The 27,140-nt window shown below is 34.0% G+C and overlaps 2 protein-coding genes across 2 annotated transcripts in view; both read left to right on the top strand.

Moving 5' to 3' along the window:
- Positions 1-338: 338 nt before the first annotated feature.
- zic2b (zic family member 2 (odd-paired homolog, Drosophila) b) lies at positions 339-3,124 on the top strand. The gene is made up of 3 exons (XM_051119850.1): positions 339-1,592; positions 2,004-2,167; positions 2,276-3,124. The coding sequence occupies exons 1-3, from the start codon at positions 668-670 to the stop codon at positions 2,462-2,464; spliced, it is 1,278 nt and encodes a 425-aa protein (XP_050975807.1). The 5' UTR covers positions 339-667; the 3' UTR covers positions 2,465-3,124.
- Positions 3,125-4,204: 1,080 nt separating this feature from the next.
- pcca (propionyl-CoA carboxylase subunit alpha) overlaps positions 4,205-27,140 on the top strand; it is a 58,351-nt gene continuing 35,415 nt past the window's right edge. Inside the window, exons 1-7 of the mRNA XM_051111837.1 lie at positions 4,205-4,318; positions 5,429-5,500; positions 7,995-8,042; positions 8,277-8,345; positions 13,579-13,692; positions 13,932-13,985; positions 25,015-25,146. Coding sequence (XP_050967794.1) covers positions 4,265-4,318; positions 5,429-5,500; positions 7,995-8,042; positions 8,277-8,345; positions 13,579-13,692; positions 13,932-13,985; positions 25,015-25,146 — 543 coding nt within the window. The 5' untranslated portion in view covers positions 4,205-4,264. The remainder of the gene's footprint in view (positions 4,319-5,428; positions 5,501-7,994; positions 8,043-8,276; positions 8,346-13,578; positions 13,693-13,931; positions 13,986-25,014; positions 25,147-27,140) is intronic.

Raw genomic sequence — 27,140 nt, 5'->3', positions numbered from 1 at the left:
GATTTAGATTTTTTTTTTTTTTTTGAAACAGAAGTAAATAAGAGACCTACAAATGTATCTTATAACTTGATAAACAGATGTGTTTACACAGTTACTGAATTCAACCCAAGTAATAACCTAATAATAAATAATATTGTAATACAGTGTTTTGTATTTCATTCATTTTCCCCCTCAGTTCAAGCACAGATTATTCTCTCGTAAACGCATAAAACTGGGCGGAGCCACAAGAAGCCGTCAGCACTGATTACTCACGGTGAGTAAACGTTTGATTGGACGAGTGAACAGGATTTGGGAGTTACACAGGCCAATGAGATTCTTAGTTTTGGGAAACGGGGTTACTGTCGTGAGGGGGCGTGGGGTGCCCTGGAGAGACCCGAGAGATAAGCGCAGTCAGGAGCGCAAAAACACTCAGTTGGATACAAGACGCAACCACTACAAGTTTCACTTTGGCGCACTAATTGTACCGATGTGCAAATTTTGTACATTTTTGCAGCTTTTCCATCGTGTCAAAAGGATTTATTTGATTTGACTCTAACTTCATCACTTGGTATGAGTTTTAATTAACCTTATCACGGGCAAATAACAGCCACTCGTTTTATTTATACCCTACTTTTGTATTCTTTTAAAACGCGAGTGTAGTCGCATCTTGTAATCAAAAACCGTGGTGATGTTACTGGATGCCGGCCACCAAATCTCTGGTTTAGGGGTTGGCACGTTCACAAGACATCACTCGGCTGTGAGCGAGACGCAGGACAGAGATATGAGTTTCATGGAGTCGGCACACATGGGCGCGTTCAAACTGAACCACCCCGATTTGTCCCCGGGCCAGAGCGCAGCTTTTGCGCCCCAAGCAACTAGCTATTCCGCGGCCGCTCTTGGAGCGCATGCGGCGGCGCATGCTGCCTCGTACGCCAGCTCCACGTTTAACTCCACCAGGGAGTTTCTCTTGCGCAGCCGAGGCTTTGGGGATTCGACTTCGGGCAGCGGACAACACCCCATTTTCACCTCCACGGCAGGGTCTCTCCATCACTCTCACCCAGAAGGTCAGGGTCACCTACTTTTCCCTGGAATCCACGAGCAGCACGGGTCCCATCACGGCTCTCCAAACATCCTGAACGGACGCCTTGGATTACCCGGTGAGGTTTACGGGCGGACGGAGCAGTATCACCAAGTGCCCAATGCGCGGGCTGATCCTTACAGTCAATATGGCCTAAATATGAGTATGAACATGGCGCATCATCCCGGCGCATTCTTCCGCTACATGCGACAACAGTGCATCAAACAAGAGCTCATTTGTAAATGGATCGACCCGGAGCTTGGTGACCCAAAAAAATGCAGCAAAACTTTCAGCACCATGCACGAGCTGGTCACGCATGTGTCCACGGAGCACGTCGGCGGGCCAGAACAGTGTAACCACGTCTGCTTTTGGGAGGACTGTCCACGGGAGAGCAAGCCATTCAAGGCAAAATACAAACTGGTGAATCATATCCGAGTGCACACGGGAGAGAAACCCTTCGCGTGCCCCTTCCCAGGATGTGGAAAAGTCTTTGCGCGTTCAGAGAATCTGAAAATACACAAACGGACACACACAGGTAATTATTTATTGAAGTTCTTATTAACATGGCTTTTTATTTTAATCGTACAGTACTTGTTTGAATGGCCATTTCAGTTTCAAAGCCAGAGCTATGACCTTGCTCTTCCAAACTACATTTTTGCATACGTTTGTTACGCATTGTTGTCTCAGCAGTCGCTAGACAAGTTAAATATTAGAAATTCTATGGTGGTGTGTTATAATTAAAAACTGATGCTTTTGTAAGTGTGAATTGCTCTTAAATTTCAATGCGTAAATTGGCATGATTGCGCCATCACCCTTTTTCAGAATCAAAGCCAGCCCACTTTTCTGAAAGAGTAGTTGTAGCAGTAGCATTCATTCATTCTGTATGTAAAGTTCTAACCAGTGTGATAAAACATACATCTAAATAGAAAATATTTTTGTCTTTCAGGAGAAAAACCGTTCCTGTGTGAATTCGAAGGCTGCGACAGACGTTTCGCCAACAGCAGTGACCGGAAGAAGCACATGCACGTTCACACGTCTGACAAGCCATATCTGTGCAAACTGTGCGACAAGTCTTACACTCATCCCAGCTCCTTAAGAAAACACATGAAGGTGAGAATTCAATTCAGTTGACAGCTATTCTTTCTGTTCACCTTGCATATCATAGTTTAGTCAGAATGAACTGTCAGAATGATTCTAACTGTTTGATGCCTTTTGTAGGTTCACGAGGATCAAGGTACGGTGGTCGACTCCTCTCCTGCTGGAAGCTCTGGGTACGAGTCCTCCACTCCCTCCAGTTTGATCTCTCCGTGTTCGGAAACGCACAGCACCATGTCGCCGGACTCTGCCGCGCTCAACAGCAGCGGCCACAGCAGCTTAACGTCCAATTTTAGCGAGTGGTACGTTTAAGGACTCTGCCAAAAACTGCATATAAAAGAAAATATTATTTGTAAATAGTAAATGAGGGTTTATGTTCTCAGCATGTCTAAGATTCAGTGTTGCACTGTGACTGAAGTAAGCCGGACAGTATTATGTGACTATAATAAAGGCTGTTTTCTTATGTGAAGAATAAAATGTCGTTTGGTAATTTGCCAAAGACGAAGGATGGATGTATTTTTCTGACTGTGTAAATGTTTTATAGTAAGGTCGTGTCAAGTTACTATGTTTGAATACAATATTCTTGTCATTAGAATATAGAGCTAGCTATTTGACGTTACATGATTGTCTTACCATAAAAATTATTAACGGGGATCCCAAGTGCCCAAGTCAAATGTAGTGCGTTAAAACTGACACGTTTCTGTGAATGTATTTTATTGTAAGAATTATTTCCATGTATTTTACAGCTGTCTAGAAATCATCCACTTCGAGTCATTTTGAGAAAAGCCTCTTCTTAAATTATGGTATAGCTTATACTTGATTAAAAATACAAAATATTTATGAAAAACTCCTCGACTACAATGTGTACAGAATTGTTACTTTTAAAGTGTTTGTACATTTTTATTCAGTTTTAAAATGTAAATTCTTGCGATAACTAATGCCAAACCGAAAAAATGAAGGAAAATATATAAAGACAATAAAATGAAATCAAAAATAAAACACGTCTCATTCGTTAATTTACAATTTATGGGATAAGAACGACTGTAATTCATAATGACATAATGGCATATATTAATCTTCGTGTTTATCTTTGGTGTTGTGTGTTGTGCTGTTTTTTTTTTAACTTTTATTTTACATAATGTTAGACTACATTCACAAACAAATGGTCTAAAAAATAAAATAAAAATAAATCAGGATTCAGGGAGTAGTATGATTGCCCCTACATTTTCAGTAAAATAGAAATTGGGCATAGGCATTATTTTCACCATCCTTTATAGCATTGGTTGGATGTTTACTGTCAGTGAAGTGTGTCAATACAAAACACAGAGAAAAAAAAAAAAAAAAAAAAAAAAGGGAAACCATTTGTGACACCTGGGCCGCAAAACCAGTCATAAGTAGTACGGGTATACAATACATTGTATGGGTCAAAATTATTGATTTTTCTGTTATGCCAGAAATCACAAGTATATTAAGTAAAGATCATGTTCCATGAAGATATTTTGTAATTTTCCTACCGTAAATATATAAAAACTTCATTATTGTTTAGTAATATGCATTGCTAAGAACTTCATTTAGACAACTTTAAAGACGATTTTCTCAACATTAGATTTTTTTGCACCCTCAGATTCCAGATTTTCAAATAGTTAAATCTCTGCCAAATATTGACCTATCCTAACAAACCATACAACAATGGAAATCTTATTTTAAAAAAAAAAAAAAAGACTTAATTGCTTATTTATTTATTTATTTTTTAAAATGGACCATTGACTGGTTTTGTGGTCCAGGGGTCAGATTTAACATAAAACAATACATGGCAAACAAACAAACAAACCTTTAATGAATGTTACCCATTTTAATAAATTATTTAAAATGATCTTTAATGCATAGTCATACTTTAGGGATTCGTGCAGATGCTATAAGATAGTCTTCAAGGTGACGGTTTTTATCACCAACCTGTCGTCCAACTTTCAGATGTTGTCCCCCGTTCTTCGGGCACATTTCGGTCTCTGATGCATCTGAGCACAAATGATTGGTCGAGAGGGCAAACACCCCCAAAGTGTGTGCGTTACGTCATAAGTGCGCGCCGCCCTGCTTTACACGGCTTTGGCTATCATGGCGGCTTACAGAAGCACTACAGGTTTTCAAAGAGTTTTGCATGCTGTTAAGGTGAGCTTTTGATATTTGAAGTCGCTGCATGAAGGAAAACTATTCATGTAACGAATCTGACGATTTGTCGGAATTGTGTACAAAGCATTGCCATGTTATCGGACTAAACGCTCTGACTTGTCCTAAAAGGTCCGCAAGAATGTTCACTTGACTTGTCGCGATACACGGATAGTTTCATTGATTCGTAACTGTCAAGTGTTATTTATGAAACATCACTTGCTCCTTATGAGTATATGATGTGTCCGTCATTATTATCGTTGCAGAAATAACGACGAGAAGTCTTTATCACTGATGACAGTGAGCTCATGTCAATGTCAAAATGAATTCATGAAGCGTTTAGCTGTGCTGAGTTATTATGCATTGAATATTTGATATCAAGATAACTTTTTTTTTTTTTTTTTTTTTTAAATATAATAATTAGTGTTAGCATAATAAATATGAAAGCGGTTTATATCTTTGATTGATCTAGTTTCGACTTTTGTCAATGACAAATCTGAATCTGTAATCTGAATCTTTTTGCTGATTTGAACTGTAAATCCCAAAACTTGTTTCTCTCCAAACATTTGTCGGTAAATTTTATCCAGATATATGAATTAGACACAAATGCCACTGTTGTTCAGAATAACATTTAGACAGTTTTGTTACTGATTGTGATTCTTTTGTTTATTGTAAATGAGCACAGTGCTAACAGTCATAAAACATTTGTGACTGTCATTACTGAGGTTTTATAAACCAGAGGTGCCCAAACGTTTTACAATTTTTATTTTTTTTTTACTTTAAAACTGATTGATTGAGGACTGTGGGTCAAAAGTAAATGCTGTATTATAACTGTCATAATAAAATATATACATTTATTATTACTTTTTAAATCAGATTCACTTCTATTCCTATATTTCAATGAAAAATTAAAATTATTAAAATAATAGATATTAAAAAATATTAAAGCAAAATGTCAAATAAGTAATGAAGTAATCATGTTTTTTTTCCACTGGTGGGCCAAATCAAAGGTCATCATGGGTCACCACAAGGTCACTGGTCCTGGTTTGGGCATCTCTGGTATAAACAGTTTCATTCAGTCAGTGGTGACAGCATTGTCTCTCTGTCCTTTAGCATATCTGTTTTCAGCAGAGATGTGGTGTTATAGTCTGCCGGTACTCTACAGTGTATGACCCAAATGAGAAGGTAAGTCTGATAATAGGATTGTTTGATATTCATGGATGCTCTTTAGTTGATGCTCTTTACTCGATGCTCTTTACTCGTGCGTATCTTAGTGCATGAACATTGTACAATGAACATTACACAATTGTTGTCTGTCAGACAGTATGATAAGATCTGAGTGAGATATTGGGTTAAAAAATATTTTGTGCAGCATCAGTTGTCTGTTAAGTCTTTTAAGTCTTTTTCACAAGACTGTGATGACATGTTTCAACGGTCATCAGCAACGTACATCATCCAATGATTTGTATTATTTTGATTTTAAAAAAATGTTTGTACATTTATAACAATATACTTTGTATTATATCACATTTGCAGCAAATTGCAAAAAAAATATAAATAAAAATAAATAAATAAAAAGCTAGTTTATGCTAATGCTGTCTAATGCAAATTTGACATTGTTCTCTCTTCTGACTACTGTTATCAGTCTCTTGCTCAATTTTTTTTTTTTTTTTTTAAAGTTGTGAAAACTGTTGTTTTCCTTCTTTTGCTATTTGCTATTTTTGCAAAAAATATATTTGTGGTACTATGATGACTTCTGCTGCTGAGAAACCTGAAAAAGGTCTATTGACGTCCTTCATGATGAGGAAACCATTGATTTGTATACGCATATGCCGTTTAAGTAGTGATTAAAGCTCAAAAGATTTTAATGCTTTTAAATAAAGTCTCTTTTGCCCATCATAGCTGCCTTTATTTGATCAAAACCACATTAAAAACAGTAATATTGTAAAATATTATTACAATTTAATGTTTTCTATGTAATTAAATTAGAAAATGTAATTTATTCCTTTGATGCGAAGCAGAATTTTCAGCAGCTATTACTCCAGTGTCACATACAGAAATCATTCTAATATCTATTATCAATGTTGAAATAACTATTTTCAGTAAGATCAGTAAGGTTTTTCAGCAGGAATGCAATAAATTATTTATGTAATTCATAATTCATTTAAAAAACATTTCTATTTTAAATAATTTCTGTTATTTTGCACTTTCTATTCATTAAAGAATCTATCACAGCTTACACAAAAAATATTGAGCAGCAAAAACTATTTTGAACGTTGATAATAGCAATAACCATTATCAATAATTGAGCACCAACTCCAGTGATTTCTGAAGGATCACATGACACTGAAGACTGGAGTAATAAATTACATTTTAATTCACACTAACAACAGTTATTGTAAAATTGTAATAATATTTCACAATATTACTGTTTTAACTGTATTTTAAATCAGATAAACACAGCCTTGGTGAACTTGGTGAATTTTCAAATTATTTCAAACTTTTGACTGGTAGTGTATGAATATTTACGTCTACAGTAGACACTAAAAACTGATTTTCAGAGGATTTAGTTTGTCATTAATGTTAGATATTTTTGCATATTTGTTTATCTTTAGAGAACCGGATACACTTTTTAAGGTGTCCTTATTACAGTGTTATTATATATTTAAGTACTAAGTAATGTGTAACTACGTGTGGCTTAGGGTTACTTGCATGTAATTTGCATAATTATTTATTATTATAATAGTAAGTACATGTAACGTGTAACAAAGACACCTTAAACTAAATTGTTACTGAGAATCCTACCATAGATATCTAAGGTTCTTTCAACCACGGGATGCAAACTGTTTTTTCAGCATTTTCAATAAAAATGAATGACATTGATGTTAGTGAGAATTATGAGTACCGATGGAAATGTTGGCATATCTAGAGCGGTAGAATGAGATATCTACATATAGATATCCATGGGGGAAACACGGATGCCCAGTTATTTTGAGAAACAGCCCATATATCGAGGTCAAGATCCTCTTTGCACACTCTCTCAGCCTCTACACTCCCAAAGCCTGTTGCATCCATGTAGCTTTGATGTTTCATTCTCCCACAATCAGCCTTTGCCTGAAGGTGTGTATGTGTGTGTTATGGGATTGGGGGTGCAGCAATATGAGTAAATACGCTTTGAGTTTAGGAATGTGTTCTTGAATACACATTGCCCTAGGCTCATCTTGACACATGGTTTATAGGCAGACACTTCCTTCAGTTTTTCCATAAATTGTTTACACGTGGCAGACAACATTAGCAAAGCCTCATGCTTTGATCTTAAAGGCACACTAACATCCACCTTAACAGTCAGAATCAGCTAGATTTGCCTCATTCTAAACTTGTGTATGTTTATTGCACTTCATGGAATAGATAACAGTAGTTTTTGTCCTTGTACCTGATACAGTTTAATTATGACAGACGTTCATCCAGTTTTTGTATTCAGTTCTGCACTTAGAACTTGATCTGAAAGATCTTTATCTCTTCTCTCTTCTTGTCATCTAAAAGGAGTGTGTGTTGAACAGCTTTCACTTACTGCTAAATGAGTTGAGCTTTAGTCAGCGTTAGAGACACACACTGTGGACAAATCAAGTGTTGACAAAACAAATGTCTTAATCGCCCTGTTCCCTTTTCCTTTCCACAGACCTTTGATAAAATCCTCATTGCAAACAGAGGCGAGATCGCCTGCAGGGTGAGTGAGTGTGTGTGTGTTCTTTACCAGGAAAGTTCCTTTCAGTGTGTTTAAGGCAAAACATTAGATTTGTCTTAAGGCCATTTTCAGTTTAAATCAGGGTGAATGCTTACATATATGATCTTTACATGAAGTTCCTTGATGTCTTTTACCCTCAGTACAGTTGTAATGCTGTGAAATAAAAAAACATTCATATTCATGTGCAGTTAAAGTTCTCTTTGTTTTCATTCATAGGTGATTAAAACATGCAAGAAGATGGGCATCAAGACAGTTGCAGTTCACAGCGATGTGGACTCCAGTGCGGTGAGAGAAATGAATATTCAGATGTACCCTAACTAAAGACAAATACATTGAAGTTCAGAAGTCTAGGAACACATTGATTCAAAAACTAAATTAAACCTGAAAATCACTCTCTTGTTTCTTCAGGACTCACTCGTGTTTTACTGAAAGGTGAAAAACCTTCATGTGATTTCTTTAAGACATTTATAAGACAAGCATTTACTAGATAAACAAAACGCCATAAGGTATTTAGTCTTGTTTCCTAGGGGAAATAAAAGCTAAATTAAGTGCAATTTGCTTAAAATAATAACATTATCTGGGGTAAGAAAAATAATCATGTTTTAAGAGTGTTTTCCTTGCCTCACTGGCAGATAATTGTACTTGTTTTAACCAAAATTCACTTAATTAAATTTTTCCCCCTGGAGAGAAGACTAAATATCTTGCATCATTTCGTTTATCTAGTAAATGCATTTTAGATATCTTGACTAGAAACAAGACAAAAATACTAAGCAAGATAAGGCTTTTTATTTATTTATTTATTTTTGCAGTGTAATATCACTGCATAAATATTTTTTACATTAGATTCTTTGATCCTTTCTTACTTTGAAGCGTTTTGAATTTCTGCCAAAAGAGATTCTGCTGTAAGAGTTTATTTATTGTCATTATGTTTTGAAGTATTCTGTTCTTATCATGAAATTGGACCTTGGTGCTGGAATGACATAAAAAATAAGAAAGCTAAAGTTTTATGTCTTTACATATTTAAAACAAATAAATAGAATGATTTGAAGGGAACCCTGGGTGTTAAGAATTGTATGGCTTAGCATAACATAAATGATGTCTCTTACCGAAATATATAGTCTTATCTTTCATACCCATGAATGATTTACATTATTTAAAAAATCCTCATCGTTTTATACATATTTTTGGACTATGGGGGTTGTCATTATTTCAATGATGTGAAATGGTTGCATTCGGTGAGCTACTGGTGCTATTGCTGTTTTTACTGCAACACAACTCTGAGTACACAACTCGGTAAATAATATATTATTTACATTATATTAAGCCATACAAATCTCAATACCTGGGGTTCCCTTTAAATAAATAAACAAATAAATAAACAAATATACATACATATATATATATATATATATATATATATATATATATATATATATATATATAAATACACACAGACACACACACACATTTATATACACACTACCGTTCAAAAGTTTGGGGTCAGTAAGACTTGTAATAGTCTTTAAAGAAGTCTCTTATGCTCATCAAGGCTGCATTTATTTGATTAAAAATATAGAAAAAAAACAGTAATATTGCAAAATGTTTTTACAATATAAAATAATGTTTTTTATTGTAACATACTTTAAAATAGAATTTATTCCTGTGATGAAAAGCTGAATTTTTTATCAACTGTTACTCCAGTCTTAAGGGTCACATGATCCTTCAGAAATCATTCTAATATGCGGATTTATTATTAGAATGATCAATGTTGGATAATATCAACAGTTGTGCTGCCAAATATTTTTTGGAACCTGTGATTTTTTTTTTCAGGATTCTTTCATGACTAACAAGTTTAAAAAGTACAGTGTTTATTCAAAATATAAATATTTTATAACAATGTAAATTATTTATTATTAACTTTTAATAAACTTTTTAATAACTTTTAAATAATTATTAACTTAATACATCCTTGGTGAATAAAAGTATTAATTTCTTTAAAAAAAAAAAAGAAAAAAAGAAACAATAAAAATGTACTGACCCCAAACTTTTGAACGGTAGTGTGTGTATATATATATATATATATACCAACTTGGGTTATTTGGCAACCCAGCGCTTGGGTTAAATGTTTTTACCAAACGTGCTGGGTTGTTTTAAGTCAACAAAAATTAATATTTTGCTGGCTTAAAATGGACTGGAACTTAGAATAGAGGCAACAGCAATAATCAAAATATTTATTATTAAGGAAGAATCTCAAGGAAAAGGAAGGAAGAGGAAATCTCAAAATGCCTTTTTTATATTCCATAGAAGAAAGTAAGTCATACAGGCTTGGAATTTCATGGAAGTGATAACGCAATTTTCATTTTTGGGTGAACTATTAATTTTTCACTTCTCACTAACATTGTTATGCTGATAATATCATTTAATTTAATTTAATTAAAATTCTTGTATTAAATTAGAAAAATGCTAAATAGAAACATCCTCCTTTCTTTCTGACCTCACTGTATATAGTACACGAAGACGGTGAAGCATTTGAAATGAATAAATAGATTGGCTGAAGCAGTGTTAGTCATCTGGAGGCAGTCTGGAACTAATATCTAAATTAGACCCTACTACACTTTTACAAGCATTGCAAGATAAACCAAAGCTTTTGCTCCTCTCACCTTTATCTTTTCATGGAGTGTAATCCTCTGTTGCCATGATTGATAGCTGTCAGTTTTCACCCCCTCCTATTCCATATGCATGAGAGTTTGATAGAGGCAGTGTTTTAAACTCAGCTCGTCCCCCTGCTGTGTTCTGTGCTGGATTGTGGGAATGACGGGGGGGTTAGAGGTGGGGATCTTTTGCATTTGATTTGCAGCTTCCAAAGAGCATCTAAATGAAGATGTTTAAACAGAGCAGTGGGGGATAATCTGGACTCTGTATGGGGGAACAAATTGACGTTAGAAGTCCATATACTGACCCAAGGATTGATGTGTTCAAATATTTTACAAACACGCTCCTAATGCAGAATCTTTCTTTCAACTCGTCTGTCTTTTCTAATGTCATCATGAAAGATAAATTAATTTATTTAGTCATTTATTTAGTTTACATTAAAGTGTTTCATTTAAAGTAATGGAACCGGACCCACAGGCTCTCTCACCTCCTCTCTAGTTAACGGCGTCGGCGTTGACAGAAAAAGAAGTTTATTAGGCTCCTGAAACAAATGGTGGGGAGCCGTCAAGTTTTGCGCTGCATTAAAAGGCTCAGACAAGAATACTCATTAAACTCACTGACAGTGAAAATGTGTCTAGAGAATTGTCTGTGCGATTCAAAATCTTGATCAAGTAGTGTTTATTTTAATCATTTAATTTTAATTTTGGTAAAACTGTCAGTTAAAGATGTCCACTTAAATAATCACTTGATGATCCTTAAAGTTAAAGGTTTCAGTATGTGGCTACTTCAGACTTTCGGGCTCATTTGAGCGTCTTGCAAACTCCTGCAACTCTGTTTGCGTCACCCTCGTTAAATGTGAGGGAAAACGACTTTGTGTCTCCCTTTTTACACATGTGTGGAAAACATTAGCAGAGAAGCAGCAGTTGGCTAGCGAGTCTTTTCCAAACCTCCCCTGTTGATGCAGTTGTCAATATTAATGCTTCCCCATTGTGAGGTCTGTCACTCCGTCAGCTCACTGTCACAGTTGCTTCACACTGTGTTTGATGACATCTTGGCCACACAGACATTTGCGCAGACAACTGACTGGCATTTACAACGATGAAAAAAAGTGTTTAAAATGCTGAGTATTAGGTGAAAATCTAGGTACAATCATTACAACTCAGGAAAATCAGACTGAAACACAAAAAATCAGGTAAAACAGCAATGTTTAGTAGTAATGCTTCTATTACAATACATTCAAACATAAAAAAATACATTGCATTTATTGGTTCAAAACTACAGGAAAAAAAAGAAATATTGTGAAATATTATTACAATTTAAACTATTATAAAATATTGTTTATTCCTGTGATGCAAAGCAGAATATTCAGCATCATTACTCCAGTCTTTGGGGGTCACATGATCCTTCAGAAATCATTCTAATATTTTTTTTTATCTATTATCAATGTTGGAAACAATTGTGCTGCTTAATATTTTTTGGAACCTGTAATACTTTTTTTCAGGATTCTTTCATGTATAAAAAGAAATACATTTCGAAGAATGTTGGTGAACAAAGAGTTGGTTACCATTGATTTCCATTCTAGGCTATGGGAAAAGCAACTCAAAATAATGTTTGTTTTGTTTTGTTTTGATGTTTCATGGAAGAAAGAAAATCATACAGATTTTGATAACAGAATTGTAATTTCTGGTTGAACTATTAAATGTTTGCTTTAACTTCTATGCTTCTATTTTTTGGAACCTGTGTTTTTTTTTTTTTTCAGGATTCTTTCATGAATATAAATAAAATAAAAATAAAAATATTTTGTAAGAATATTCACTACTGTTTTTTTTTTTCTTTAACTTTTATCCAGAAAAAAATCCAGATGTGTTAAATTGATTGAAAAAAAAAAGAAGTAATATTAAAGACTTAAATTGTTAGAAAAGATTTCTATTTTGAATAAAAGCTGTTCTTTTACATTTTTATTCATCAAAGAATCCTGAAAAAGTATCACAGGTTCCAAAAAATATTAAGCAGCACAGCTGCTTCCAAAATTGCTTGTAAATCGGCATATTAAAAATAAATGAGAATGATTTCTAACTGATCATGTAAACAGTGGAGTAATGACTGTTTCAAAATTCAGCTTTGCGTCAAAGAAATAAGTAATAATTTAAAGTACATTCCAATAGAAACTGGTATTTTAAATTGTAATAATAGCTCACGATATTACTGTATTTTCCTGTATTTTTGATTAAATAAATGCAGGCTTAATGACTGTAAGCAGCTTTGAAGAACATAAAAAAATCGTACTGATCCCAAATTTTTGAACTGTAGTGTATATTTTTAAACTGTTATAAGCAGTACTGTATATTGTATACAATTTCAGCATTTTAAATGCATCAGTGTAAAAGTACTTCTTTTGCATGCTTTCCTAAAGCTCAAACCATAGAGCCTGGTGCTAGAAATACCCAGATCCTGGGTTCGATATTCAGGAGACTAAAGGGTTATGAACTAATAAAGATGTATGCCTTCAAGGCAGTGTAAGTTTCAGTAGCTGTAAGTATTTTCCAAATGCATAAATGTAATGGCATAACAATATACTGGCATAAAATAGAACTGGCATAACAATATTCAAAAACAAAAATAAATAAATAAAAAATCAGCTCTGTTCAGCTGCCATTAATAATGAAATAAATGGGTCAAACTGACCTGTAAACATCATAATAGAAATTTCATATGTGTATTCCACAATACATCAGAGTGACACTTATACATTACACTAATATCTATATCATGGGTTAATTAGCATTTCAAAATGGTCAGATTGCTTGGCAACTTAATGTAAGGGTTTTGACTTTGACTATTTCCCTATGTGTTTTCATTCCCTCAGGTTCACGTGAAGATGGCTGATGAGGCCTTTTGTGTTGGTCCTGCTCCTACAAGTAAAAGTTACCTGAACATGGATGCTATCATGAACGCCATCAAGCAGACTGGAGCTCAAGCTGTGAGTGTGTTTGTGTGTGAGTGTGTGTATGTGTAAGGTAAATCACAGGGGACTTTAGCACAGTTGGAGCTTAATCCATGTTGGTGTAAACAAGGTCATATATTATTAACATGGTGCCCTGGACAATGTTATTATCTATAAACAGTGTGATGCAATGAAGTTATTAAATGCCACCTGTATAACATGAATTCTATGGATGTGTGTAGGTAAATAATATTGTCTCTTTCTCTCTCTTATAGGTTCATCCTGGCTATGGATTCCTGTCTGAAAATAAGGAGTTTGCCAAGAGACTGGTGAGTTTGACTTTTCCCTGTTAAAGAAAGGGAATATTTAAATGAGTTTGTGTTAGAGTTGGGGGCAGAGTAGCCCCTTCGCTTATTGTTCTGCATCGGCCAGTGTCCCTCCCACACACACACACACACACACAGTTTTTGTAATTAACAGCTCGGACCCCCCAGTAGTAATTTAATTAAAGGTGTGAGTTCTAAGGTGAGAAGATTATTTGCAACCCAAATGAAGGCAGAAAGGCCAAAAGGGTCATTTGATAAAGAGATTCATTCCACATTCACATTCAGTTCCATTTTTTTTTTTCTTTTCCTTTGAAGGACAGTGCTGTATTTCTTAGAATGTAGCCAGTTCTGGTAGTATTAGTCTTTAGTCTTTTTTTGTTTCTAAAATAAGTCTTTTCAGCTCTTCAAGGCTGCATTTATTCGTGAAATATTACTACAATTTAAAAGGACTCTTTTCTATTTGAATATATGTTAAAATGTAATTTATTCCTGTGAGGCAAAGTGAATTTTCAGCAGCCATCTCTCCACTTTTCAGTGTCACATAATCCCTCATACATCATTCTAATATATTGATTAGCTGCTCAACTTTTTTTTTTATTTTTATTTTTTTTAAATAAAATCAATTTTTATAATGGTTGTCCGACGTTATATTTTTGTAGAAATGGTGATACGTTTTCCCATTTTATATTTATATATGATTAGTTAATGAATAGAAAGTTCAGAAGATTATATGAAATACATTTTTTGTAACACTATAAATGCGTTTACTCTCACTTTTGAGCAATTTAATGCATTATTTCTGATGTATTGTAAAAAAGGTAGGCTAATAATCCTTAACCTTTAAACAGTAGTGTAGGTTGATATCCAATAATAAAAAAAAAAAAGCTAAAAATGACAATGTCCTGATAATTGTTCCCTTATAAAATAACTAATGCGGACTAGAATGCTTCAAAAAGGACACAAAATGGATCATAAAAATATTCTGCACAACTTTTAATAGCTTTATACCAATTCTCTGAATTCACACAATAGCTTTGTGTGAGAAACAAACTAAATTGTTTATTGATATTCTTCACCTCCAGAGAAATTTTAAAGGAGACCTATTATTCCCCTTTTATAATATGTAATACAAATCTCAGGTGTCACCAGAATGTGTCTGTGAAATATCAGCTCAATTTACTCCACAGATTGTTTGTTATATAATTTTGTACAGAGCATATTATTATATCATATCAATGCAAATGAGTTGCTGCGCCTGGCCCTTTTTTTCAGAATAGCACTCTACCTTTACAGTTCATATCTCAGATTCTCTTTCATGACTTACTGCACTTAAACTGTCAAATACACACGTTTATGTTAAAAATGCAAATGAGTTACAAAAAACAGATAGTTATGTCTGTGAATGTAAACAGCTGTGAAAGAAATCGCATGTTTATGTTAGTCTTGCCTCTTCCGAGGTTGGGACTCTAAATGGTGTTCTGTGCTCGTCTGTGCAGCCAATGACAGAACAGTTAGTGTGCTTTGCTCAAACTTTCGCCATGGTCTTAGAGCTGGTACACCATTGTCGCTTGTGTAAATTAAATGGCAGTGCCATGGATGGAAACAAGCAGACTGAAGGGCGGTAATATTATAGTAAGATCTGAGCAGCAGAAAAATGCTTACCAAAAGTTACTGGGTTGTCCATTTTCACGTTTTCTGAGTTGGTAGATACACCGGGAACGGGAACGCGATTATAGCACTTAAACACACAAAAAGACTGATTTTCATGATAGATCACCTTTAATAGTTCCTTTTGAGCTGTATGTGTCAGTGCAGTATAGTACGATTCTGTACCGAACACCCTGATCCAGCTTGCGTTTCCACCACCAACAGTACCCTTACTTGATAGGTCAGGTGTATGCCGGAAAGTAGCCATCGACGATAAAGTCTGACAATAAGCATAACTCTGCCCCTTTTTTTTTTTTTATAAATGTAAATAATACAATAAGTACAAAGTATGAGAGGCTTATATAAGAGGAAATAAAGACAAAAGCAAACAATTCAGTCAAACGTATTCTACAAACTCCTGCCCTGCACTGTGATAAAGTTCAAAATAAATACATAAAGTTAAACATAACTTTGTGCTCAGCCAAAACTACATGACCAGAAACAAATAATAGCTTCGTGAGACCAATGATTGTCTGTTAGATATACCCAAAACGAATTGTATCACATGTTTAATCACTACAGAGACATCAGAACCAACGGCAACTGAGCACTGAGTGGCCGGTGATCGCCTGGAGCTCACATCTCTGAAATCATCATAACAAATTTTTAAATAGGCTTAATAAATATTTATAAATGCCTTTATAAATAAACCGCAGATTTGAGTTTTAAACAACTACATTCTCACTTGAAAAACTCTTAAAACTACATTTCATGACACACTAACAGTAATGTTTTGAAAATTATGCAGGTTTTTGGGCAATGATGTTTCACAGAACAGACAAGAACGCATATTGAGAAACAGCTATTGTCTGTGTGAAAGTATAAAATTACAAAATACTGTTGTAGTTTTTTTGATGTAAATATGCCCAACACACATAAACAGCATAGCGGAACTAGTGAAGAAGATGCCTTATTCCCTTCTAGCATGTACAAGTGACAATACTAGTCTACCAATCAACGTTCTTCAGTGAGTTTAGCTCCACTCTTTTGGTACCCTTTGCTTTGCTAGGTACTCTATCACAAGGGTACAAAAAAGTGGTATGGTACGGTTCGCCATTTTGGTACCATTCACAACTTCTGACAATGGATACGGAAATAATTGCGTACCGTACTTTTCTATACTGAAACGTACCACTCTGTGGAAACAAGCCAGTTACAAGTTCTAAGATTCAGATCTGATTTTGTCAGTTTCATAAATAAATAATTCAGAATGGTTTTGTGAACCAAATCAACTAATTCGTTTAAAAAAACATATGATTCGTTCAAGAATTGGCCATTGCTAATTCTCTCATAAACCCTCATGGAGAGCTGGAGTGGATGTTGAGAATTTTAGTGTATAATATATTTTGGACAGCTCCTTTATAAATAATACTACTGGATTACTTCTCCTTTTTTTCTTTAATTAAATGCTCCATTCCCTTTTTTTGTAAAATATTTTTTTTGTCTTTAATTAAAGAAAATAGTACAGTTGTATTACATTTCATACATTTGATAAAATGTAATTTTTTGGGTAAAATATCCCTTTAACCCCTGTGCCCCAAAATAATTGAGTCAAGCGCTCTGGTACTGACAAGTGCATGTGCCAACCTCCAACTGTGCCTCATTGTTGCCATGGCAACTGCACTCAGTAGCTACCATCTTTTTTTTAACCCTTCAATCGATTATGACTAAATAAGGACATGCTTCGTGTCATAGCAGGCCTCAAACACACACAGAGAGTTCGCATGGGGCCGTCACTCTCTTTTTTTGATCTAGATATTTTTGCTTTTTTTTAGGATTCCAGATGTCTTCTTCCAGATATCTTCTTTTCGCCTGGTTTTCTGTGTTGTAGAACAGAGAAAAGAGGAACAGACAGAATTTGAGAATAGAGATGAGGGAAGATGACACGCCTCTCTCATTCTCTTCGTTTCTTCTGTTCCTTTTGCCCACAGTAGTCAGTCATGGTTATTTATTGTACAATATACACATCTCTGGTGCGTGTATCATGCGTTACGTGTCTTATTCTCTTTAGTGTAGTACGACGTGAGACTCTCCTGGCAGAGTTTCCGGCAGCTGCGCTGATGCGCTCGCAAGATCTCCTTTGATATAAATCACATTCAGGCAGGAGGGAAACACACACAGGGCGTCGTCACAGCAACGGCGGACTCACGTTGATAGGTTGCCTAGAAGTAGTTGTAGATAAAATTTTTAGCTAAAAATCTAAAATAAATGAGCTTTCCTGGTGCGGTTTTAAAGGCTTTCGGCAGAACGTCATACTGTTAATCAACAGAGCCTGTTAAAAATTCATCAGCGTGTCAAAATAAGTGTTAAATATTAAGCAGTCAGGGACCTGAATCAGCTCAGCTGAACCCAGATTTGTTTCATGTCTCTTCAAGGTTGTCGACTGCATTGATGTAAAGGACACCTTTCGAATTGACTGTTATCCTGCAGTGAATGAGTCACAAACTACTGTTTCTTTTTTTTCTTTTTTTTTTTTTAATCTACATTGACTTTATGAAGAAAATCTGCCTAGCAACTCGGAATGCTCGCAGGAATTTTGCTGTATTTTGGTTTGCATCTCAGTCATTAGAATTACATGAGTAGGCTATGCATACGTTACACAAAACGCTTCCCACCTCATGTTTATTGATGTGATGTGTGATGTTAAAGGAAAAGTCCACTTCCAGAGCAAAGATTTACAGGTAATGTACTCATCCAAGATGTTCATGTCTTTCTTTCTTCAGTCATAAAGGAATTATATTTTTTGAGGAAAACATTTCAGCATTTTTCTCCATATAGTGGACTTCTATGGTGCCCCGACTATGAACTTCCAAAATGCAGTTTAATTGCGGCTTCAAACTATCCCAAATGCGGTTGTAAATGATCACAGTTGAGGGGGAAGGGTCTTATCTAGCGAAACGATCAGTTATTTTCCCAAAAATAATTGAGACTAGTTAATAATTTAATAATTTTAGTAATAATTTTTATACTTTTTAATGTTAAACACTCATCTTGTTTTACTTTAACTGAACTCATGACAGTTAGGGTATGTCTCAAAACTCCCATCTCATGTTCTCCCTCAACTTCAAAATCCTATATCGCTGTTTTTTTGTTAAATCCTTTTTTGTTAAGGGTGTTTGATCTTCCTTGCATGTTCGCTTTGCATAGACTGGGTCGGTACTTCTGCTTTGATGTAGGATGATTTTGAAATAATTTTTGAAGTTGAGGGAGAAAATATGATTGGAGTTTTTCAACATACCCTAACTGTCTTGAGCCAGAATACACAGAGCCCAGGCAGCACAAGACAAGCGTTTGAGATTAAAAAGTATTTAAATTGTATTTTTTAATGAAAATAACCAATCATTTTGCTAGATAAGACCCTGCTTCCTTGGCTGGGATCGTTTACAACCTCATTTGGGATAGTTTGAAGCTGCATTTAAACAGCATTTTAGACGTTCAAACTCGGGGCACCATAGCAGTCCATTATATGGAGAAAAGTGGTGAAACTGGTGTGTTTCATGGGTGTGTTTTGGACATAGTGTGCAATAAACCAATGAGAGTATGTTCTCCCATTGCCTTTAAAAGCCAGTTGCGCTTGCACCATGGCAGATTCACTATTTACATGGTGGAATTTAAAAGAGCAAAGACTGAATGCTTCTCCAGAGAGCAAATGGGTCTGCTTGTGCATAAGGTTAAAGCATGCGGGCAGACATATCTACGGGACAAGCAGGATTCCCTCAATGCCCACTGTGAAATAATCTTTTACATTGTAATCCTTTAATTTTTAATATTTGGCATGTTTGTGTGCTGCTGCGCATCCCTTTGTGTGTAATAAACAGAGTGTACGCGCATTGTGCACCTGTCTATAGGTGCATATTACTATGCCCTTTAAATAAATTGACTTTAGACCAGGTTTTAGTTGGTCAGTGGTGCAGTAGTTTTCAGACCTGGATGCCCATGAGCAAATAAATGCACAATTGCATTTGCTATTCAAACAACATAGTCCTGGACATGAAAATGATAACCGTGTCAGGCTGAAACTAGCAAAAAACACTTGGTGTCGCTTTGCGCCAGGTGTATGATAGGGCCCTTGATGTTAATACTTTGCACAGCCAACCAAGGAGAAAAGAGAAAGAGACCGTGTCCATACTTTCCAACTATATAGTAGACAAACAACAAGTGAACAAAGTAGTATTTATAAAACGATCATCACCCAGTGATCTACTTATTGCGGTAAGATGTTGAAACGTGGATCCGTGAAGTGTAGTTGTAAATGGCAGAGAAGAAATGCAACCAATACTGTAGGTCACATGACAGTGGCAACATGTTTCAGATGCAGATGGCTGAAAACGATAGTATAACAAACTAAATTGTTTATAGTGTTTTTAACCTTTGTCGCTATAGTAGTATTTAGTTGCTATTATGTCTGTTGTGACTTGAATTAATGTAAATACACTGACATTGGGAAAAGGGATGACTTTTGTCACTATGATTGCCCTTCCATCAACAGTTTCAGCAAAATTCAGTGTAAAAACTATTCAAACACAAAATTCTTTCGTAGAATTACATTTATAAAAGTGCAAAACTTCAGATATATTTTATTTTATTATTTTCTGGGGATCCTTAAATTTAGTTGTATCAAATTTAAGGCCATAAAAAAGTCTTAAATAATACAAGAAAGTCTGAATTATGTTTCCAAGAGGTCTTAAATTTGGAAAGACAAGAATCATGATATGGTGTAATGTAACGATTATACTTCAAAAGGCTATGATTTCATTAAATAAACATGAGCGCTTTGTTTCAAAGTTACAATAATGCGTTGTAATAATCTAAACAATTATGGTAGTAAAATATATGTATATGTTATTTAATATAATGATTGATTGATAATAATTGTTTCAATTAATAATTGATACTTTGACTCATGCTTAAAGGCTGAAATGTGAAGTTTATCATTTTATGAAACCTTTGTTTTTGTGAAAACCTGTATTTGAACTGTAAATCATGTTTTTACAGTTTAATATGTTACCAGACATTGGTAACACATTAAATGGTATTAAAAAAAAAAATCTTACATTTGAGCTTAGAAATCCTGCAGATACCCCTTTATTTTATTTTAGGTAGAATACCTATTTGACTTGAATAATGGCTCATGGGGGAGGTGTAAAACTAGTCTGAAAAAATGAACCGTTCGTGGTGGTTCTATTTGCTACTAGTGGCACAGAAATTACATACTTTGCCTTTTAATATGATTACTTGTTAAAACAATTTGGCAATTTTTAGCTAATAATAAGTACTTTACTTTCATCTCTGTTAAACTTATTTGACTGTGATTAAGTCCCTCTAAAATTTTACCATGATTAAATCCCCCTAAATTTCCCCTTTAAATCAGTCCAGAAAAAAGTACACACACAAAACATTCTGATTGTGTGTGGGCTTGCAAATGAAATGGAGTGTCATAGAAATCCATTGCTTACAGAAAATAGTAAATGCAATGATTCACACACTTACAGAAAGTGGTACAAGTAATTAATTTTAACCACATGTCTTTCCTCATGTTAAGTATTAAGCTCTTAGATTTTTATATCACTTTTAATCTTTTGTTTTAAGATTTTCCAGACCTTTTTATCCAGTTTACACTATACTTAATTGCTTTGGATAAACGTGTCTGCTGAATGAGTAAATGTAAATAATTAGTTTCATAACCAATTCCTGAACCACATCTGTACCTGCTCCATTCTCTTTACCTTTCCATCCCCCAGTCAGTCTTTTACATTCCCCTATACGCATGCGCACACACATGCACACAGATGAGTGGGCCATCCACTGCCTTCTGTGTGTGTGTGGAAATGAAGATGTCATTACATTAGCAGTTGAATAGCGATACCCCCCACATGAATAAGAGGTGAATGAGCCCCCCCATCCTGAATAGCTGCCCCCTCTGCTCGACTGTTAGTACAGTTTTACGCAGCGCAAACGATTGGCCGGAGCCCCTGGGCATGCGCAGGTTCGGCCTAGAGAGCTCTGTTAGGATTACCTCTACAGCCTCTTTAGCATGTTAAAAGAAAAGCGCTTTTCAATAGCAGAGAGGAGATTGAGTTTGAGTGGAGTGTGCGTGTGTGTGTTTTCATGCCTTTTCACTCTTTGGATGTTGTCTTGAACAAGATGTTTTCATTATCCTAGTGTTCTCTCGCTCATATGAACAGTTGTACACAAGTTCTTGACACTTCTAGAGGCTCACGGTCTTTTTAATGTTGTTTTAGCGGCTTGCTGGTTGTTTAGCCGTTTGAATGTACCACATGCACAAATACACATGAGGGACTTATAAAAATGAACAGGAGGAGGAGAGCGACTGAGTGACATCTGAATGGGCCCAAGCATTTTATTGGATTAAATTTTCCAGAACTCGACAGAGACACTGACACGGGTTTGAGGGAAAGGTCTCTAGCGCAACTGTGACCACCATAATTTGTCAGTGTATTTAAAGCTGCAGTCAATTTCTAGTGCTCTAGCCAGGTACTGGGCTAATCCGCAGAGTCAGTCTAAAATAGTCAGGTTATAAAAACTTATTATAGGTGTACTGTGGTGATTCAGGATAAGCCAAAAACACTAAGCCAAAAATGGATTCATGATGTACTCACTTTTATTATAGAAATGTTAAAAATTATGAACACAAAAAAGTTACAGACTGCAGCTTTAAACTGTGATGTTGTGTCCCATTTGTGTATTTTATTTCATGTGACCTGTCTAGTTTAGTTTTTTTGTTTGTTTGTTTTTTGTCATTTTGTGTTGGTTTTTTTTTTTTCTTTCTCCTCTCTCTCTCTTCTGTTTTGTTTAATTTAAATGTTTTTTTTTTTTTGTAGTTTTGTTTTGTTTGTTTGTTTTGTGTTATTGCTTCAAAGTAATTTTTTTAAAAAATTTTATTTAGTTTTTTTTGAGTTCTTTTGTGTGTGTTTTTTTTGTTTGTTTGTTTGTTTTCTTTTGTGTCTTGTTTTGTTTTACTTTTTTGTCATTTTGTTTTATGTAATTATTTCAAAGTTGTTGTTTGTTTCGTTTGTTTTGGAGTTCTTTTGCGTTTTTTGTTCTTTTCTGATTTGCTGTTTTTGTTTGTTTGTTATTTTTAGTGTTTTTATGTTTTGGAGTTCTTTAGTGTTTTTGGTTTTCTTTTATGTCTTGTTTTGTTTTTCATTTTTTGCCGTTTTGTGTATTTTTTTGTGATGCATTGTGTGTTTTTTCTTTATTTGTTTTGTCTTATTTTAGTTGTTTTGTTTTGTTTGGTGTGTTGTTTTTTGTTTGTTTGTTTGCCAATTTTTTTATTTTATTTTACAGCACAGTTGTTTTAAGTCATTTGTTTAAAATAGTAAATGGCCGTTAGTTGCTCTAAGGACTCATTTGCTTCATTTGTCTCGATCAAGCAAATACATTATTTTCTATTTTTTTTACATTATATATTGTCATATTTGGCAACAGACAGAAAAGAGAATTGTGAATTTTGTACATTTTGTACATTTTGGGGGGTTCATACTTCTGATTCAGTGAAAAATAAATTTCCCTGTGCTATTTCTTCACTTTATAGTTCTAGTGATTTTAATGGACTTTAATTGATTACAGAAGCTGATTTTGTTGACACCTTAGTTTGTTTCTTTTCCCAAGCACTTGTCAAGAACAAACAGATCACTTTTTGGGCCTCATTTAGATTTATCCTTTATCTCATGACACCATGGGTCCAGTTGGCGCTGAAAGAGTCATGGGGTCAAATCCCTCTTTTAATTACAGAGCTCCATGGGTTCTGCACACCTCAGGCATACTATCTGTAGTATATTAGCCAGGAAGCAATAGCCTCCCGATTCTCGAGACTAACAAAGAAAAGAACAGATCTCCTTTTTCCCGTTCTTTTTTCGGGCTTCGTTATTTAGATGTATGTTTCTGCAGGCATTACCTGAAGCTACCTTTCTTTACTACACCAAAGCTCATACCCCGGGGGTCTTTTATTGCCAGGGGAACCAAATCCCTTCACAAAAAAGTATGGTAGTTTACCTCTTTTGAGGTTGAAGGATTTAGTTTTTCAAGATGTTTGAAAGCTGTGACAGACCAGTGGTCATAGTATAATATATACAGATAATAATGTTGTAAAGAAATGTACAGATTTACACATTTGTCTGTTTGTCTCTTTTGCTCACTAAGGATACATTTATTTGATCAAAAATACAGTAAAAACAGTAATATTGTTAAATAGTATTTCCTTTTAAAATAACTTGTTTTCTATTTGAATATATTGTAAAATGTAATTTATTTCTGTGATGAAACGCTAAATTTTCAGCAGCCATTACTTAGTCTTCAGTGTCACATGATCCTTCAGAAATTATTATAATATGATGATTTGCTGCTCAAAAAAATATTTATATTACTTATCAATGCTGAAAACAGTTCTGCCGCTTCATATTCTTGTGGAAACTGCGATACATTGTTTTCTGAAAAGAAATTTATTTGAAATAGAAATATTTTGTAACATTATAAATGTTTTTCATCTCATATTTGATCAATTTAATGCATCTTTGCTGAATGAAAGTATTCATTTCATTAATAAACAAACAAACAAATAATCTTAGTGACTCTGAACATTTGAACGGTAGTCTTAACGGTAATTTAAAAAAAAAAATTTAGTTTTTTTTTAGTTCTTTTGTGTGTTTTTTGTTTGTTTGTTTTGTTTTGTTTTCTTTTGTGTCTTGTTTTGTTTTACTTTTTTGTCATTTTGTTTTATGTAATTATTTCAAAGTTATTGTTGTTTGTTTCATTTGTTTTGGAGTTCTTTTGTGTTTTTTGTTCTGTTCTGATTTGCTGTTTTTGTTTGTTATTTTTAGTGTTTTTATGTTTTGGAGTTCTTTAGTGTTTTTGGTTTTCTTTTATGTCTTGTTTTGTTTTTCATTTTTTGCCGTTTTGTGGATTTTTTTGTGATGCATTGTGTGTTAAAGAACGGTAGTTCTTTAACATAATAAGAAACATACATCAGTCACGTGTGTCCAAACCTTTGACTGGTGCTGTGAACAAAAGTGCAATCAGATCATGATAATATACAGCTGTGTATTATGACCAGAAGAGTACAGCTGGATCACGTAATCTGCAGGTGTGTTGAGGTTTGATGTGGGAATCAAAACTGTGGGCGTGTGTTATGATGTACGATCAGATTATCTCGGAGTCATATGAGTTGTGCAGCGTGACGTGACATTTTCTGATGGTTGTCCTAATAGATTTGATGCCTGTAGTCATGATTTGTAGGTAAGATCTGCTCAGAATAAATAACTTAGATGACATTAAATATGCCTTATTATGAATTCTTTCTCTACAGGCGGCCGAGGGGGTGACCTTCATTGGTCCTGACACGCATGCCATCCAGGCCATGGGGGATAAGATCGAGAGCAAACTCATCGCCAAAGCTGCCAAAGTCAACACCATCCCAGGCTTTGATGGGGTGGTCAAGGTCAGACCAGCATTTGGGATGTTTTATTTATGTATTTATTTATTTATTTGTTTATTTTTATTTTTGTCCTCAGTCTTCTCCCAAGAATCTATTCCTTCTCCCATACTTATGTTAAGTTTATCTTTAAAAGCATTTACATAAACACTTGTCTTTTGACCAGCATCCAGATGGTTGGTTTATCAAAAATTGTAATAAAACAACAAAAATAGTTTTTAGCTGAGCCAAACCAACCGTATCTTGACAAAAAAAAAAAAAAAAAAAAAAAAAAAAAAAAAATAATGTACATATGTGGTGCAGATAATGATATACACATGCTAAATAGTATGTAATTTGCAGTGCTTGCACTATGGTTCAGAAATTTGGGATTTGGAGTTTTTTTTTTTTTAGTTCTGTTTTATGTTTTGACATTTGTTTTAACATTTTTTGTTTTGCTATTGCAAAGTTGTTTTTTTTGTTTTATGTTTTTGAGTTCTTTTGTGTTTTCTCAATAATGAGTTGCTTCTTACATACTTATGCTGTTTATCTTTAAAAGCATTTTCACAAACACTTTGTTTTTGGAGTGTTTTGTAGTTTTGTTTTGTTTTATGTTTTTTTGTGTTTATTGTTTCAGGTTATTTTTGTTTGTTTTGTTTGTGTTTTTTATTTTGGAGTTTCTTTAATGTCTTGTTTTGTATTTCTTTTTTTTTGGCGTTTTGTTTTGTGTTATTTAAAAGTTTGTTGTTTGTTTTGTGTTTTTGAGTTCTTTTGTGTTTTGCTTTGATTAGTTTACTCGTTTTTGTTTTTTGTATAGTGTTTTTTGTTGAGGGGTTCTTTCATGTTTTTTGTTTTCTTTTATGTCTTGTCTTGCTTTGTTTTTCATTTTTTTGGCGTTTTGTTTTGAGTTCTGTGTTGTTTCAAAGTTATTTTACTTTTCTGTGTTGTTTTGGAGTTCTTTTTATTTCTTTTGTTTGTTTTTGTTTTCTTTAATGCATTGTTTTGTTTTTCATTTTTTGGCATTTTTTTTTGTTTTGTGTTATTATTTCTATATTATTTATTGTGTTATTATAAAGTTATTTTTGTTTGTTTTGTTTGTTTGTTTTGTGTTTTTGAGTTCTTTTGCGTTTTCCCAATAATCAATTGCTTCTTACATACTTATGCTGTTTATCTTTAAAAGGATTTTCACAAACTTTTTTTTTTTTTTTTTTTTTTTTTTTTTTGACCAGCATCCAGATGCGTGGTTCATCAAAATGCGTAATAAAACAACAAAAATATTTTTCTAGCTGAGTAAAACAAACCGTATCTTGACAAAATGAAAGAAATACAGTATGTTTGGGGTGCAGATAATAATATACATTAAATAAATTTGCAGTGCTTACACTATTGTTCGGAAGTTTGGGATTTGGAGTGTTTTGTGGTTTTGTTTTTTTGTTTTGTTTTTTGTTATTGTTTCAAGTTATTTTTGTTTGTTTTGTGTTTTTGAGTTTTTTTGTGTTTTGTTTTCTAGTTTTTTTTTTTTTGTATAGTGTTTTTGTTTTGGGGTTCTTTTGTGTTTCTTGTTTTATTTTATGTCTAGTCTTTTTTTGTTTTTCTTTTTTTGTTGTTTTGTTTTGTTTTGTGTTATTGTTTCAAAGTTATTTTTGTTTGTTTTGTGTTTTTTATTTTGGAACTCTTTTGTGTTTTTTGTTTTCTTTAATGTCTTGTTTTGTTTTTCATTTTTTGTTTTGTGTTTTTTAATTTGTGTTTAATTTTGTCTTTTCCCAATAATCCATTGATTCCTACATATTTATGCTGTTTACTTGAAAAGCATTTTCACAAACAGATGGGTGGTTTATCAAAAAATTTGTAATAAAATTTGTAATAAAAATACTATTTTCTAGTTGAGCTAAACAATCCATATCTTGACAAAACAAAGAAATACAGTACATATGTGGCACAAATAGTAATAGACACATGTTAAATATTATAGTAATTTGCAGTGCATACACTATTGTTCTGTTTAGGATTTCTTAAATTTT

Source organism: Labeo rohita, chromosome 1 (assembly GCF_022985175.1).
Source record: "Labeo rohita strain BAU-BD-2019 chromosome 1, IGBB_LRoh.1.0, whole genome shotgun sequence".
Classification (NCBI taxonomy): Eukaryota; Metazoa; Chordata; class Actinopteri; order Cypriniformes; family Cyprinidae; genus Labeo; species Labeo rohita.
Note: the sequence above shows the minus strand (reverse complement) of the source record. Positions and strands in the feature narration are given on the sequence as shown.

Excerpts from the sequence above, each read along its gene's own strand:
- zic2b (XM_051119850.1), top strand. The coding sequence starts at position 668 with ATGTTACTGGATGCCGGCCACCAAATCTCTGGTTTAGGGGTTGGCACG. Across the intron at positions 1,593-2,003 it reads ACACAAACGGACACACACAG|GAGAAAAACCGTTCCTGTGT; the intron begins GTAATTATTTAT and ends TTTGTCTTTCAG. Across the intron at positions 2,168-2,275 it reads CCTTAAGAAAACACATGAAG|GTTCACGAGGATCAAGGTAC; the intron begins GTGAGAATTCAA and ends TGCCTTTTGTAG.